Source organism: Callithrix jacchus, chromosome 14 (genome assembly GCF_049354715.1).
Source record: "Callithrix jacchus isolate 240 chromosome 14, calJac240_pri, whole genome shotgun sequence".
NCBI lineage: Eukaryota > Metazoa > Chordata > Mammalia > Primates > Cebidae > Callithrix > Callithrix jacchus.
The window spans coordinates 55,102,023-55,117,747 of NC_133515.1; the positions used below are offsets into that span (position 1 = coordinate 55,102,023).

Here is a 15,725-nt window from a genome sequence, read left to right on the forward strand (position 1 = left end):
TAGATATTCAATATTGTCTTAAGTAAAAGTTAAATGCATCAGCAAACTGAACCCTAGTAGCTAGTTAGTTCTCTGCCTCAGTCTACTTACCCAGCTATAGAGCTCACTTACTCAGAAAACTCTCTCTCTGTTCAAAACAGAGAGCTTCCCTCTGCAAACTCACTCTACAAAGTGCATTAGGCTCCACATCACATCTACGCTCCTTCAGCCCTAGTGGATAGAACAAGTTTCTCTGAGAGGATCATTTCTGTTGACCGAACTTTAAGTTCTTTTCCCAGATCCCTGACATGATTTGACTGAATTTCTTGAAGCTTTTGTGTGTAAAGGTTGCAGAATGTCAATTCTCTAGTGATGGGATTTGGAAAAGGGAATGAAACCCAGAGACTTTATTCAGAATGTGTGAGAAACCACCTTTATTACTAAGTATTTCATACAAGGGTATTATAGTTATTTGCTGTGTTTTTTTTAATCCAAGGACTTGACACAATTTCTTATTGTGCAGATAGCTGCTCCTAAAATTAAACCAATAAAAATCAGTAGCATTTTATTGAAAGCTTATGATGTTCCAGACACTGGGCTTGGTATTTTTCATGAGTTCCCTTCTAACCTTCTACCAATCTTATGAAATGAGTATTATTATTACTCTCGCTGCTGTTATCAATGTCATTATAAAGATGAGAAGACTGAGGCTTGGTGAAATTCAGTAACTTCTCAACATTTTATTGCTAATAAGGAGCAGAATCCTGAGTCAAAACTAGGCATTGTGATCTTGTGACTTCAGAAGCCTTCTACTTAATGCCAGTTAGAATGGTGATCATTAAAAAATCTGGAGACAAAAGATGCTGGAGAGGATGTGGAGAAATAGGAACACTTTTACACTGCTGGTGGGAGTGTAAATTAGTTCAACCATTGTGGAAGACAGTGTGGCGATTCCTCAAGGGCCTAGAAATAGAAATTCCATTTGACACAGCAATCCCATTACTGGGTATATATATATCCAAAGGATTATAAATTGTTCTATTATAAGGACACATGCACACGAATGTTCATTGCAGCACTGTTTACAATAGCAAAGACCTGGAAGCAACCCAAATGCCCATTGATGATAGACTGGACAGGGAAAATGTGGCACATATACACCATGGAATATTATGCAGCAATCAAAAACGATGAGTTCCTGTCCTTTCTGGGACATGGATGAACCTGGGACCATCATTCTCAGCAAACTGACACAAGAACAGAAAATGAAATACCACATGTTCTCACTCATAAGAGGGTGTTGAACAATGAGAACACATAGACACAGGGAGGGGAGCATCACACACTGGGGTCTGTTGGGGGCAATAGGGGAGGGACAACGGGGGGTGGGGAGTTGGGGAGAGATATCATGGAGAGAAATGCCAGATATAGGTGAAGGGGAGGAAGACACCAAATCACACTGCCATGTGTGTACCTATGCAACTATCTTGCATGTTCTTCACATGTACCCCAAAACCTAAAATGCAATAAAAAAATAGCCACATGTGGCTAGTGCCCTTGGTATTAGACAGTGCAGATTTACAGCTTCCTTATAGATTTCATCTGAATCCCCAATACCTACTTTTCAAATTAACTGGGAGAGAGGTGTGGTGGGTGGAGATATTATGGGAGTAGAATAAAATCCATTCCATTTTCTGCTTATTACTTGAATCTTTATTTCAAGAATTTATATTACTTAGGCTTGGTGCAGTGGCTTACGCCTGTTATCCCAGCACTTTGGGAGGCCAAGATGGGAGGATCACTTGAGCCCCGGGGTTCAAGACTGGCCTGGGCAATATATAGTACTGAAACAAAACAGATAAGTTCTGGCCATTTTAGAGATTACAGACCACGGGCTTAAACCCAGGGACTCTTTCCACTAGGGGTTTAAATTCCTGATTCATCCCTTTTTAGGTGTATGACCCTGGACAAAGCACTTTACCTAAATATCAATTTCTTTATTTCTAACATGGTGATGTTATCTGCTCTACCTATTTGATATGGCTGGAGTAAAAATGAAATGAGAATATATGTAAAAAATAAGAAAGAGAAAATACCAAGGTGGAGTAATAGGGACTGTATTTACCCTCCTACATGAACAACTAAAAGGGAGAGAGAATATATGTATGAATGTATGCATTCATATTCATATATTCATATACATACATGTACATTATATGAATACACATTCACACAGACCTACAGTTTTCAGACCACTGTACATTAAGTGACAAAAGAGAGTGATATCTTATTAGTGGGAAACAAGTCAGGTAAGCCCTAAGATTGTCTCACTTTACTTCCTTGAGAGAAATTTTGGGCTACAGTGCAGAGGGGAAGCCATTCTTCTCCTAGGTATTTACTCAAGAAAAACAAAAGCGCGTGTCCATATAAAGATTTGTATACGGTGTACAGAGCAGCAGTTATATCTGCAATAGCTAAAAATTGGAAACAATTCAAATGGGTAAATAAAATGTGGTACATCCATACAATGGAAAAATGCTCAGTAATAAAAAGGAATAACTACTGTTATCTGCAACAAATAGATGAATCTCAAAATAATCATGCTGAGTAAAAAAAGTGAATGAGTACATATCACATGATTTCAAATCATATAAAATTCTTGAAAATGCAAATGACTTCAGAGTGACAGGAAGCAGCACAGTGGCTGCATGGGTGTAGTGAAGGATTGCAAAGGGATGGGGGAGTCTTTGGATAATGGAAATATTCATTTTCATGACTGTGGTAATGGTTTCACAGGTGCGTAAATGTTTAAAAATTTATCAAATTGTATACTTTAAATATGTGTAGTTTATTGTATGCCAATTATACCTCCATAAAACCATTTAAAAAATAGAACAGTTTTAATTAACAAAATGAAAGGTTTCTATCTTACTTTTTTTTTTAGCATAGACTATAAACTGCATAAGAGCAGACATATTGTTTATCTTGCTTATTTTGGGTCTCTAGTGACTAAAGCTTTGTGTACCGATTACTACTTCTGCATAACTAATTAAGGCAAAATGTAGTGACATAAAATGGTCACCTGCCGTGTTCATGGATTCAGTGCATTAATAATTAGGGCAGAGTTGGGATGGCTTCTCTCTGCTCCATAATGTTTGAGGTCTTAACCAAATTGCTGGGTACTAGAAGCATTGGACCACCCTTATCACTTTGTGTGGTCTCTCCAACAAGGAGGCTCCAAGGTAGCCAGACTTGTTACATGTCAGTTCTGGGCTCTAAAGATCTGACTCCCAAGGGAGAAATGTAGGAGAAGGCTGTGTTATTGGTTCTGTAATCTAGCCCCTGAAGTCACTAAGGGACACTTCCTCCACATGATTTTTGGTTGAGGCAGTTATAAAATTTCACCCAGGTTTATAGCTAAAGAAATAAACACCACTCTCAATGGAAGATTCTCAACACTTTTGCCAACATTTTAAGAACATGTGGGATAGAATATATATCAGTGTCACCTTCTTTGGAAAATTCAGCCGGCCACACTGTGTCAATGTCACACAAGGGATGAAGATACGAACTTAAGTTAGTCATTTTAACTTCATATGCAGTCTTATATGCTATAGAAGATGAAATTCAGGCATTTATTACACAGATGCATAGAGTACATCTTTTTACACAATGTGGTTTCCAGATAGAACGTTTTAACATGTACCCTGAAGCAGCCTACATTTATAGATAAATATGTGAGAAAAGAGAAAGAAAATATAGAAAATGTCACCTTAGGATAGAAGGTTTAAGTCTTAGGGAAGGTATTTAGTACTATCAGGGTTTTGAGAAGGCAGAGGCTACTACTGGCTGAAGAAATCAGTAAATGCTGATGTTGCATGGGGCGTGGGGTATTAGAACTAAGACTGGAAAGGTTATTTAAGCTTCTAAAGATGCTGAGAGACAAGCACTGAAAGTAAGAAAATAAAAGTTTGATTCAAGAAATGGATTAATCCTAGCATGGTATCTGCAACTCCAAGGCCTCTTTAGAGCTAAAGATTCTACAACCTACTTCTAGAGTATTCTAATTTATTAAATTCCCCTCCCCCAGGACATTTTGATGATCAATCAGATTTTGAAACCTCAGAGGTGTAGGATCTACACAGATGGAAATAAAGATGTCTGTAAGAAAAGGTTAGAGCCAAATCGTAGGGGTCTTAGAATATGAATCAAATGGTCTGCTATAGAATCTGATTATTGTTTCACTTATATTAATTAACTTATCACAGCACCACACTTTTCAGCTAAACGCTGCACATTGTGGTAAGTCAGATTATAAATCAGTCAACAGTAAATAATAGCAGCATTAAGTACCTGAAGATGCATAGACAAGCCTACAGCATAAATTTAAATTATAATTTTTTAAAATGTGGAATTTAGAGTTAGGAGAAAGCTTAGCAGCCCTTCAGTTTATTTCCCTAAGTTCACAACCTTATTTAATCTTTCCCAAAAGTATGTATGATGCTCCTGATAGGCACCTTCCTACTTTGTGTGGACTTCAGAAGTTCTTTTCACAGGAACAGTTTCAGGGGAGAAACATTATGTGATATGGATTGAAAGGTGCCTTATGCACACAAGATATTATACCTATAATATTGCTGTCATATTATTTACAAACCATAGGCTTTTTGTATCACTTTTATGCACTGGTAGGTTTTGGCAGTTCTATGGTTTCCTTTGATATATAATTTATTGTGTCAACTAATCCTGAAAAAAAAAATCCAAGATAAATAAATAGATAAATTGATGTTTATCCAGCAGAACTATACCGTATAAAATGCAAGTTCATTTGAAGAAAAAGAAAACTATATAAGAAGCATAATCATTTTTTGCCAATTTTGAATTGCTAAATATGTTCTTTGCCAAAATTTCTAATTTCTAATTAGGATTGTATGTACTATTTCTCTCTCTCTCTCTCTCTCTCTCTCTCTCTCTCTCTCTCTCTCTGCATTTCTCTCTCAGAATGGCATCTGTGAGTCTCTTTTGATAATGAATACGCCAAGGGGGCCCAGAGTTAAGTCTAGGCCTCAGAACTAGGAACATTTCCATCAAAGATGGTTTGTTAATAATAAAGTAAGGAGGGAAAAAAGCTATTTGCTTCTTTTGTGGCTCTGACCCTCCCTTGGTCCTGCCAGGCCTGCCTGAGCATCAGCAGAGTTCAGTGGTAATTAAAGCAACAGTGTTGTGAAAAAAGTGTGAATTACTTTTAGAGGAAGACTTGGATGTTGCTACTGACTGACAAAGCACAGCGGGGGACTCTGCTGGATATTAAAGAGTGATGGTAGTCCCTGTATTGTAAGGTGGCTTTTCAACACAATGCAAAATTGTGACTTTTCACAAGTTGATATCTCTGGAACCATTCGAGTTATCAGCTTAAAATTTAGATATATATATTTTTTCCCCTTGGCAAGCCTGTGGAGCAAAACTATGTCACATTTCATGAAATGCGATATGGTAGTTGGAATTATGGAGAGCTAAAGTATATTTTCTTCCTTTTCTTCCCCTGGATTTTGACTCTATCATGGAATTATTTCAACCTTGAAGATTGCAGAAAATAGGAAAAAGCTATAAAGGGATCATATGTTCAACCCTCTCTTGGCAAGTTATTTCAATGTCAACTATCTAGGCTTTCTGTTTCTGTCATTTTTTTAAAAAGAAAGAAGTGCAGACCAGCACTCTGTTGACAATGCCAAGAAATGCCAACTCTGGGCTCTCAGCACTGGTGTATAAATACCCAGAAGGATGGTGGGTTCCTCCCACCACGCCCAGCCAGGAAAAGTTCTGATCTTACTCCTGTCACTGCCAATCTTGTTAAGCCAACTCCCACACAGGTGTGATATAATGTTGATTATGCTCCTTATCCAGTGAGAAAAAAATGTCCTTAACCAAATCCAATAAACCACCTTTTGCGGATGTGAATCAAGACGATAAAATAGCCCAGTAGACTACTAACAGACACTATCGGTATTCCTTAGTCAGGTTCACAGACAACATGTGGAATTCTATGTGAAGACATCATCAACAGACTAGGGAAGACTGCAACTGATAAGGTGCAACTGAAAAGTGATGGGAAATATGTATGTTATATGAGCCTGTATTAGTGCTATATTAATGATGTAACCAATGAATAATATATCATGTAATATGCAAATGCTCTTTAATGTTCATCACTTTCTCTCTGAAGTAAATGAGTTGAGATAGTAAGTAAAATTTATATGCTTTATATATTCTTGGTAACCCTATTGACATCTGACCACACTGGGACACTCTGGATCAATGGACACAGCAAAGGAGAAGGCAACTCACCCACACCCTGTGCGACCCCAATTTGTCCATGTGTAAAAAGGTTGTAATAAGTATTCCCACCTTATTTTAAAAATTAAGTGAATTAAGATGTTAAAAATAGTTTAGCAAAATGCCTGACATTTAGGAGTAATTAATAAAAGCTAACTGTTTCTAGCATCATCATCCAACTAGGTGCTGCAGTGATGGAAGGTGATTCAAGGAATCCCCTTTGCTTTTAGATCTACTGATTCTGTGTCATTTGTCAAGCAGTGGGGTAATATTTTTTAAGTAGTGTGAGGTTATGAAATGGCATTTTAGGGGATGAGGCTGTGACATGCCAAACAATAGATGGTTTAAATAGACAACAATGATATAAACAGAATAACTGGGGTGCTCAAAATGACATTCTTTCACCCCACTAGTGCAAAGTTTAATTAGTATGTAAATGGCATACTCATTTAAAATTGACATAATGCCACCTCTTTTCATGCCAAGCTGTCAGGGCCTATGAAACTGTAAAATTCCTGACACTAAACATTTGTTGTAAACTGATCCTTCCAAAAGTAACTTAACTAAAGCTGAAAAGGCAGGAAAGGTGATAATCACTTTTTAAAAAATCAAGCCACTTCTTCTTTCTTTCAGAGAAAAGGACCCAAACTGCTTTTGGGGAGAGATTCACCACATTATATTGGACTGAGGGCATATTCAGTAAAAGAAAAAGAAATACGTGAACCACCAACCCCAGAGTGATGAAAAGCAAAACGGGCGAGGAAAAAAATACCCTCAATTGACATAGCTATTTTCATCACATCAAATCAGCCATCTGTTCTTGACATAGTTTATTATCATTAGGAAGATTTTCTCAATTCAGACATGGTGATGAGGAAAGATGAAGAATTAACCAGATAAATAGCCAATTTGGAAAATTCAGGCTGAGATCCTTTTCCTCAATTTCCATCCCCTCCTTTCTCCCAGCTCCATCATCACACTCCAATTATTCCAAGAAAAGCTTCAATGACATGATTAGACATGTTTATGGTGGTGTTTTTCTCTCACTTGCATAGGCATAACAAACTAAACACACTAGGTATCGAATGACACAAAGGTGATCGACATTGTACAAAAAAATAGTAATTTTCCATTGTTAAAAATAACTGCATAAACTTAGAATGACAGGTGGCCACAGTTAAGGGTGAGGGAATTAAATACTTTGAAGTATAAAAATGCTGATTTTTTTTCCAGAATTTATTCATTAGAGACCATCAATTTACCTTGGGATAAGAGTGTTTAGAGAAGAAAATTTTCTTTGAAATCATCACGAAGTAATTCCAACAGCTCTGTGTGAGATAATCTGGAAGGAAAAAGTAAATGTTGGAAACCAATAATAAAAAGAAAATATTTAAATCCAATGCTTGATATCAACTTCATAAACTGAAGTTGGAAATTCACAAAAGTTAAGCTCATAAATTTAGGGGAAAAAGTTAAAATAATACTTGACAAATATCAACACAACTATTTAAAAATTACTCAAGCTGGTTATTTGATTTACATAATGTCAAAAACAAGTGTGATTTTCCCTCAAATAATTTACAAATTCATGATGTTAGATTTATAAGAATCTAATTCACAGATTTTGAATTATACTTGAAATCTTATCTTTTTTATTAAAAATTTTAAAATATTAAGGAAATAACTATTAAATCATGCAGACTCCACAAAACAACTTCCATCCTAACCCCTAGGTTATTTTGTGTATATATATCTGTCTTTGATAACATTCCTGTGGTCTCTTATTCTGATCTTTTATACCTAAATATCTGACTTACAACTCATTGTCAAAAAAGTAACTTTTTATAATTCTTCATTCCTCATTATCTCTTTGAGTCATCATTGTTGCCAGACTGTCTTTTTTGGTTGAAACGCTCTTTTTTTAATTTTATCTATGTCATAGGATCTTAACTATCTTCATAACTCTTAGTATGCTCTTGGTTTTCCTTGCTGCTCCAACAAGCTAAATATGGACATAGTCTTCCACCACAGTATTCATCAATTCAACAAATGTCTATTGAGACCCTACTGAAAACCATGTGTTGTGCTAGGTGCTAGGGGTACTGCAGAGAATGAGGCATACATGATCCTTGCCCTCATAGAGCTTCAGTTTCTAGACTAGAAGTCAACAAACTAAAGTCTCCAGGCCAAGTCCAGCTGGACACCTATTTTTGTAAATAGATTTTTCTTGGAACGCAGCCATGCCAATTCATTTAAATATTGTCTACAGCTGCTTTTGGGATACAATGGCATGGTTGATTAGTTGCAGCAGAGACCTTTAGAACACAAAGCCTGAAATGTTTATTCTCTGGCTCTTTACAGAAAGTGCTGGCTAATTCTGGTTGACTCTAGATCCATCTTCAACTGTGGTAGCTCTTTAATCTTTATCTTGGAGAGTGCATTCCTGATTTCTTACTTTTTCAATCACTTCTACAGAAATAATTTCAAATCCTCTAGTCACAGTCATAATCTCTCTTTTGAACTTCAGTCACATATTTCTAATTGCCTATTTGACATTCTCCTCCCCTGCACACGCACACACACACTGGCAAGTAAACCACCATTATTTCAAGATAGCTAAGACTGAGTATCTTCTTCCCAAAGCCAACTGTTTTCTACCATCAATCAATCTCCCAATCACTAGGACTGAAAATTTTGGAGTCTCATTTTCTTCTAGCATCCAGGTTTAAAAAAGTTTAAAATTTTTAAATATTATCTATATCTATCAACTAATGTTTGTTTCTACTGCCACTACCTAGGTTTGGACCTCAAAATCTTATATGTTGAATACGGTAATCATCAATCTTCTTAGAGTTAATCCCTTATGTCTTCAATGATCTGTCAGTCAATCTCCCTGAGACATCACCTTGTATATGTCATCAAAATCCTTCTCTTTACCAAGAGTGTAGCTTCTCATTACAAAGATTAGGGATCCTCAATCTGTGGCTAGGACTTTCTTATGTAGAGATGCTACAAAACGACTTCAAGGGGCCCATTAAATTCCGTTAAATAAACTAAGAATTGCCTGGAGGCTGAATAGACAAGTACCTGAGAAGATGTATCACTATCTATTTTCAAATATATGCATATGTTCTTCAAATAATTAAAAAGTTCAGCCTGGGCAACACGGCAAAACCCTATCTCTACAAAAAAATACAAAAACTAGCCAGGTGTGGTGGGAAGCGCCCATAGTTCCAGCTACTCAGGTGGCTGAGGTGGGAGGATCACTTGAGCCTGGGAGGTTGAGTCTGCAGTGAGCCAAGATTGCATCACTGCCCTCCAGCCTGGGTAACAGAGAGAGATCTTGTCTCAAAAATGAACAAACAAAAAAGCAAAAAACATAAAATACAAAGTTTCTTGTGTAAGTTATTGCTATGCTTTGGCTGTGTCCTTACCCAAATCTCAACTTGAATTGTAGTTCCCATAATTCTCACGTGTTATGGGAGGGACTCAGTGGAAGATAATTGAATCACGGGGTCAGTTTCTCTGTATTGTTCTCATGGTAATGAATAAGTCTCACCAGCTCTGATGGGTTTATAAAGGGTTTTCCTTTTCACTTGGCTCTCATTCTTTCTTGCCTGCCACCATGTAAGATATGACTTTGCTCCTCCTTGCCTTCTGCTGTGGTTGTGAGGCCTCCCCAGCCATGTGGAACTGTGAGTCCATTAAACCTCTTTTTCTTTCTAAATTACCCAGTCTCCGGTATGTCTTTATCAGCAGTATGAGAAGAGATTAATTCAGTTACCACTTTAATTGTAACTTTTTTCTCATTCTCTATTTTCCCCAGCAATTGATTCTTAAAGTGCAACCTTTTTTTGTCTGTATTTTGTAATTAAATGGTCCTAATTGGCCATTAAATGCCTACTCTCCCATGAGGAAGGGTCTGTTAACAATTCACAAGCAAACTATGGAAGCCTAAAATCTCAGTATTTGGAGGGGAACGTAAAAGGCTTAAAAATCTTTAAATGTAACTGTATCTTTCCTCTCTCCTTGTATGAAAGCTATGGACTTGATGGATTTTGTGAGGTACAGGAAGACCTTGAGAAAAGACGGCTGTTTAAGCCTAATTCAGTTCTAGACTTCAAAGAAAAGGAATTTGAGGGCTCCTGGTGGTTTCTACACTACCTGCCTCTGCTGGTCAGAGACCATGAGCATATTAGGGTTCTGGACAGAAGCTTTAATAAATGATGTGCATTTGGCAGCCATGTCCTCCCAGTCATATTTCCTGGAAACCCAAAAGAGGTGGTGGGAAATTGAGCATAAATACAGATGCACAGCAGGGGAAGAAAATTACTAAAAACCCTGTCAACATTCTTGGCCTTGCAGTACCTGCATCGTTCAGTTTAGCCCTTTTTCCTGGTTGTAGTTTTTTCTCCCACCACCATCTCCCATGGACTACTTGATAAGTGATGGAAGTTCTCTTACTTCCTAGCAAATTATGTCATGGCGTCCCTGGCACCTAGTGCAGTGCCATCAACCAGCAAGCAGGGACCAACTCAAAATTGTGGGTGTTGCCATTATCCACTGGCTACAGAATAATCATAAAACTCTTATTTTTGCTCATGTGTTGAGTCATTTGTCATGGTGGGTACTCAGAAGAACTTATGGAAACCATATCTCAGAATCCTCTCTGACATCACAGAACTCAGAGGGAGGTACACTGGGGGAGTGGGAAAAGATATAGATACAGAATTGTCAACTAGTAGCTGATTAACTCTGAGCTACACAATTTCTCAGAATTTTATTCCCCTTTGTGGTAAATTGAAATAATATCTACCACCCCACTGCAGTTATAATAACTAAAGAAAATGAAATATATAAGGATTCAGCATGGTTCCTGATACATAGTTGGCAACCCAACAGTTGTTCTTAGAGGAGGGAAGAAGAGAAGGGGGTATGGATCTAAAATGATGCTTGTTATATATATTCCACCTTGTTTAGTCTATGTCTGAATTACAGTTGGCCTGGGATTACATTCCAAGGATATCCATAGTAGGGAATGTTGCTGTGACACAGTCAAAGAGAGTTACTGGGTCTGGGAGTGATTAATCAGGAGTGAATTAACATTTATGGAGCTCCTATTACATAGCCAATTTAGTGGGCATCTTATATATATTTTTATTTCATGTTCGCATCTGTTTTGACACAAATGTTATTATTGTGTGTGTGTTTCTGACCATAGGAAGAATATGGCCAGAAAAGGTTTGAAACACTGCTTGCATCCGTACTGTTACTTAACAGCAGAGGAAAGACTTGAAGCCAGTTCTAGGTGACTCTAGAGCTTTTCCACTCTTTCTCAATCACCAGGATATCTCTTCTAATCATTTTTTATGTCTTGTCAAGTCACTCTTATCAATTTTCATGCAGACCATTGCCCAACTAGTGTGTGTATTATTACCTTTTCCTTCATTCCAACAAATTTCATTTTATTAATAAAAAAGGTAGCAAATGTTTACAAAAGTTAAGTCCACATATCTGGAATGATAATTCTAGGAATGTCTGAAAAAACAAGGACTATCCTAAGAATAAGTGTTGCACTTATTCTCAGACACTCAATTACCTAGCAGAAATACAGCTTAGCCATGGCACAAAGCTATGGCTGGCTTTGTGCCTTTGTCCTCATTCTTTGAGTCTGAATGAAATATAACTTTGATTTCTAGAAAGTCCAATTTCTTCTCCTCATTTGTTGTAGCAGAGAATTGGAAGAAACTGTTTACATCCAGAACTTGCAGGGTGTAGCTCTCAAAAACTGGCTTATATATAAGTAAATAGTAAGTAAAATAATGATAAAATGAAGACATTCTTCAAGAAACAGCTCTAGGTTCTTGAAAATGATTATTTCTGTTTGCCTGCAACTGTAAAAATGAGTTTCAGGTAATAGCTTTTCTTTAATGTAGTAAATGATGAATGACCATTTAAACATTGTCTCATCTACTAACCAAGACATAAAAAAATTAAAACTTACTGTGTGAAAAGGGAATTTGAAGACTAGAGTCACCTGATTTTTTAACTCAGTGATTACGTCATGGAGAAATTCATTTGTCTTTACTTCAACTCTGGAATTGCATAAAATATATTTTCACAACCAAGAAAATCAAGCCCTTTAGCTTCTACACATATACTTATTCTGAATCCTGTAAATATGTTTTTCATGCAAGTTAGTATCCCTTTTAGACTTTGGAAAGTGTGATGTCAAACCTAACTATCTGAATTAGTTTGTTCTCACACTGCTATGAAGAAATAGCCAAGACTGGGTAATTTATAAAGGAAAGAGGTTTAATTGACTCACAGCTCCTCATAGCTAGGGAGGCCTCAGGAAACTTATAATCATGGCATCTCTTCACAGGACAGCAGGATAGAGAATGAGTGCCCAGTGAAGGGGGAAGCCCCTTATAAAATCATCAGATCTTATGAGAACAAACTCACTATCGCAAGAACAGGATGAAGGAAATTGCCCCCATGATTCAATTATCTCCACCTGGTCTCTCCCACAACATGTGGGGATTATAGGAACTACAATTTAAGATGGATTTGGATGGGGACACAACCAAACCATATCACTACCTATTAAAAGCACCTACAAAAAGTAGAAATATTCTTCTTTGAATATGTATTTTGCCAAAAGAACATATAAGAATTATATTTGCTTGCAAGAGTTGAGGATGGGATGGGCATGAGAAGAGTCAAAGTAAAGAAGAAAGACATAGTAGGACTCAGCAAGGAAAAAAACTACTTTTGTAAGCATTTATTATTATTTTTTACTCTTTACAAAAATAGAAGTATCCCATGTTAAGTTTTTACTTAACTTCAACAACTCTATCAATGTACCATCTTACTGCTAAAATGTTTAAAAGAGAGAAAAAAAAGAGTGCAAATGAAGGAAAGAAAGAAAGTAAATAATTTTTCTGGCATCACAAGAAAAAGGGAACTTGACTTAAAATTTTTAAGTAGATACCATTTGCTTATTTACAATAACTATTTTTAAAAAAACTTCTAAATTCAGCCAATTCAGTATCTTTCTTCCTTAGGTTAAAGTGCTATGAGATAAATATTTTCGTTTTAGAAAAGTGTTACTAGCCACCACCCCTCTCCTTCCCAAAGGATCAAAAATTCTGCCAGATTCATTATTTTCCCCCAGTAGCCTATGGTCCTTAAATGAATTTCCAAAGAGTTAGGTAAATACTATTGGGTAATTACAACTTTTACTACCTGTTGACTTCTTTTATTTTTATTTTTGAGAAAAGGTCTAACTTTGTCATTCAGTCTGGAGTGCAGTGGAGCAATCTCAGCTCACTGAAGCCTTAACCTCCCTAGGCTCTGTGATTCTCCCACCTCAGCCTCCCAAGTAGCTGGGATTACAGGCACGTATTATACCATCCAGCTCATTTTTGTATTTTTTGTAGAAATGGGGTTTCACCACATTGTGCAAGCTGGTCTCGAACATTTGGACTCGAGCAATCCTCCCACCTTGGCTTACCAAAATACTGGCATTATAGTCATGAGCCATCACTCGTGGCCTGACTTTATTTCTTAAATAAGAATGCAAACCATATCCCTATCTGGGTGTTAAAAGATGGTAGAGCTAAACCTTAACTCCGCACCCAGGGAAAACTGATTTGTCTTCATTTGCAGATACATGCATTTATCAGACTACAATCACCTGTATTTATGTCTACAGCAGCATGAATTCCAAAGGACAGCTATCATGTTTGAAGAAAAGGCAATTAAAGGACCTATGGGAACTCTCTCCAGCATGGATAGATTATCTTTTGGGTTTTTAGCTAACATTCTATCTAATACTGTGTGGAATTTACCTAATATCCACATCTTCAAATAAAAGTTGACAAATTCACTTGTTAGTCCCATTTACACAATTGCTATAAAAACCGACCATTAGCTAGGTACCACAAAATCTTTCTCCTTTCTTATCGGTAACTTGGGGAATAAATTACTTAAGCTTAGATCTCTCTGTCTCTCTTTGTCTCTGTCTCCGTCTCTCTCTCTCACACACACACACCTACATACCTTTGTTTTATATGATTATTCTACCAAACAGTGAGTGTATCTGACTCTGATAATTAATTAAGTGTACTACACATCTATCACATCTAAACTTCTGAGTAATCAGCATGAATAAAATACTTATTACTTGGAGACTACTGGATACAAATTATTCAGTGTAGACATGTTTCTTGAAATTCCATCTTCTGATAAGACGTAAAGAATTTGGCCTGGCTCTTTTAAATTACATTTGAATGTATTTGGAAAACTCTAAATGAAGTAAAGTAGGTGTCTTTTCTACTAAGCTTCTCAGAGAAATGTATACATTTTGTGTAAATTCCTAATAGAAATATGTTAATTTATTTTTAAAAGCATGCAGAAAAGCACAGGAATCATGTTTAAAATTGTCTAAATCCTGTTACTCTAAACTAGCTATTCTTTAATGGACATCATTCTTATATGTCTATTTGCATATAAAAATACTGAAATACCTACTAGTTTCCTATTGCTGCTGTAACAAATCACCACAAACTAAATGGCTTAAAAGAAAAACAGATGTGTTACTTTATAGTTCTACAGGCTACAAATCCCGAGAGGCTAAAACCAAGCTATCAGCTTCCTTCCTGGAAGCTTTAGGGGAGAATCCAGTACTGTCAGCTGCACACCTTCCTCAGTTTGTGGCCATTTTCCTGACCTTAAAGCCAGCAAGGGTAGTTCAAACCTTCTCAGGTTGCATCACTCTAACCTTCTGCTTCCCTCTTCCATTTTTAAGGACTGTCATGATTATATTGGGCCTGACCAAAGAGTCCAAAATATCGAACTTAAAGTTAGCTGATTAGCAGCAACTATAATTCTATCTGCAACTTTTGCCATGTAATATAATTTATTTATAGATTCTGGAGATAAAGATGTGACATCTTTGGGGGTACGTTAGTCTGTTTACAACAAAAGACACATATTTATATGTATATATACATATGCATGTACACACACATATATAAAATTATTTTATTAAAATAAGATGCAAATCTATATGCTCCTTTAATTAAAAAAATATTAAATTAGTTGGATATGTTGGTGCATAAGTCATTGCAGGTTTTGCCATTACTTTAACAAAAACTGTAATGACTTTTGGACCAATCTTCATAATTAAATTGTGTGGACAAACTGAAGAATTTTCTGAATACTAAATATTTTTAATTACAATTTTAGAAATATACATCTAAGACTAAAAATAAAATATCATCAAAATAATAGGTATTTGAAGTTATATTTTAAAATGAGATCCAAATTTAGGAAGGTTTGATTTCCCCTTAGAAATAGACAAAAAAAAAAAATTCCCACTGTCATTGTATTATTTTTACATCATCAAG

General features: G+C 36.3%; 1 protein-coding gene across 1 annotated transcript in view; it reads right to left on the reverse strand.

Moving 5' to 3' along the window:
* Positions 1-15,725, reverse strand: part of LOC144579164 (uncharacterized) — a 134,071-nt gene that overhangs the window by 50,565 nt on the left and 67,781 nt on the right. The window contains exon 4 of the mRNA XM_078348435.1: positions 7,575-7,654. Coding sequence (XP_078204561.1) covers positions 7,575-7,654 — 80 coding nt within the window. The remainder of the gene's footprint in view (positions 1-7,574; positions 7,655-15,725) is intronic.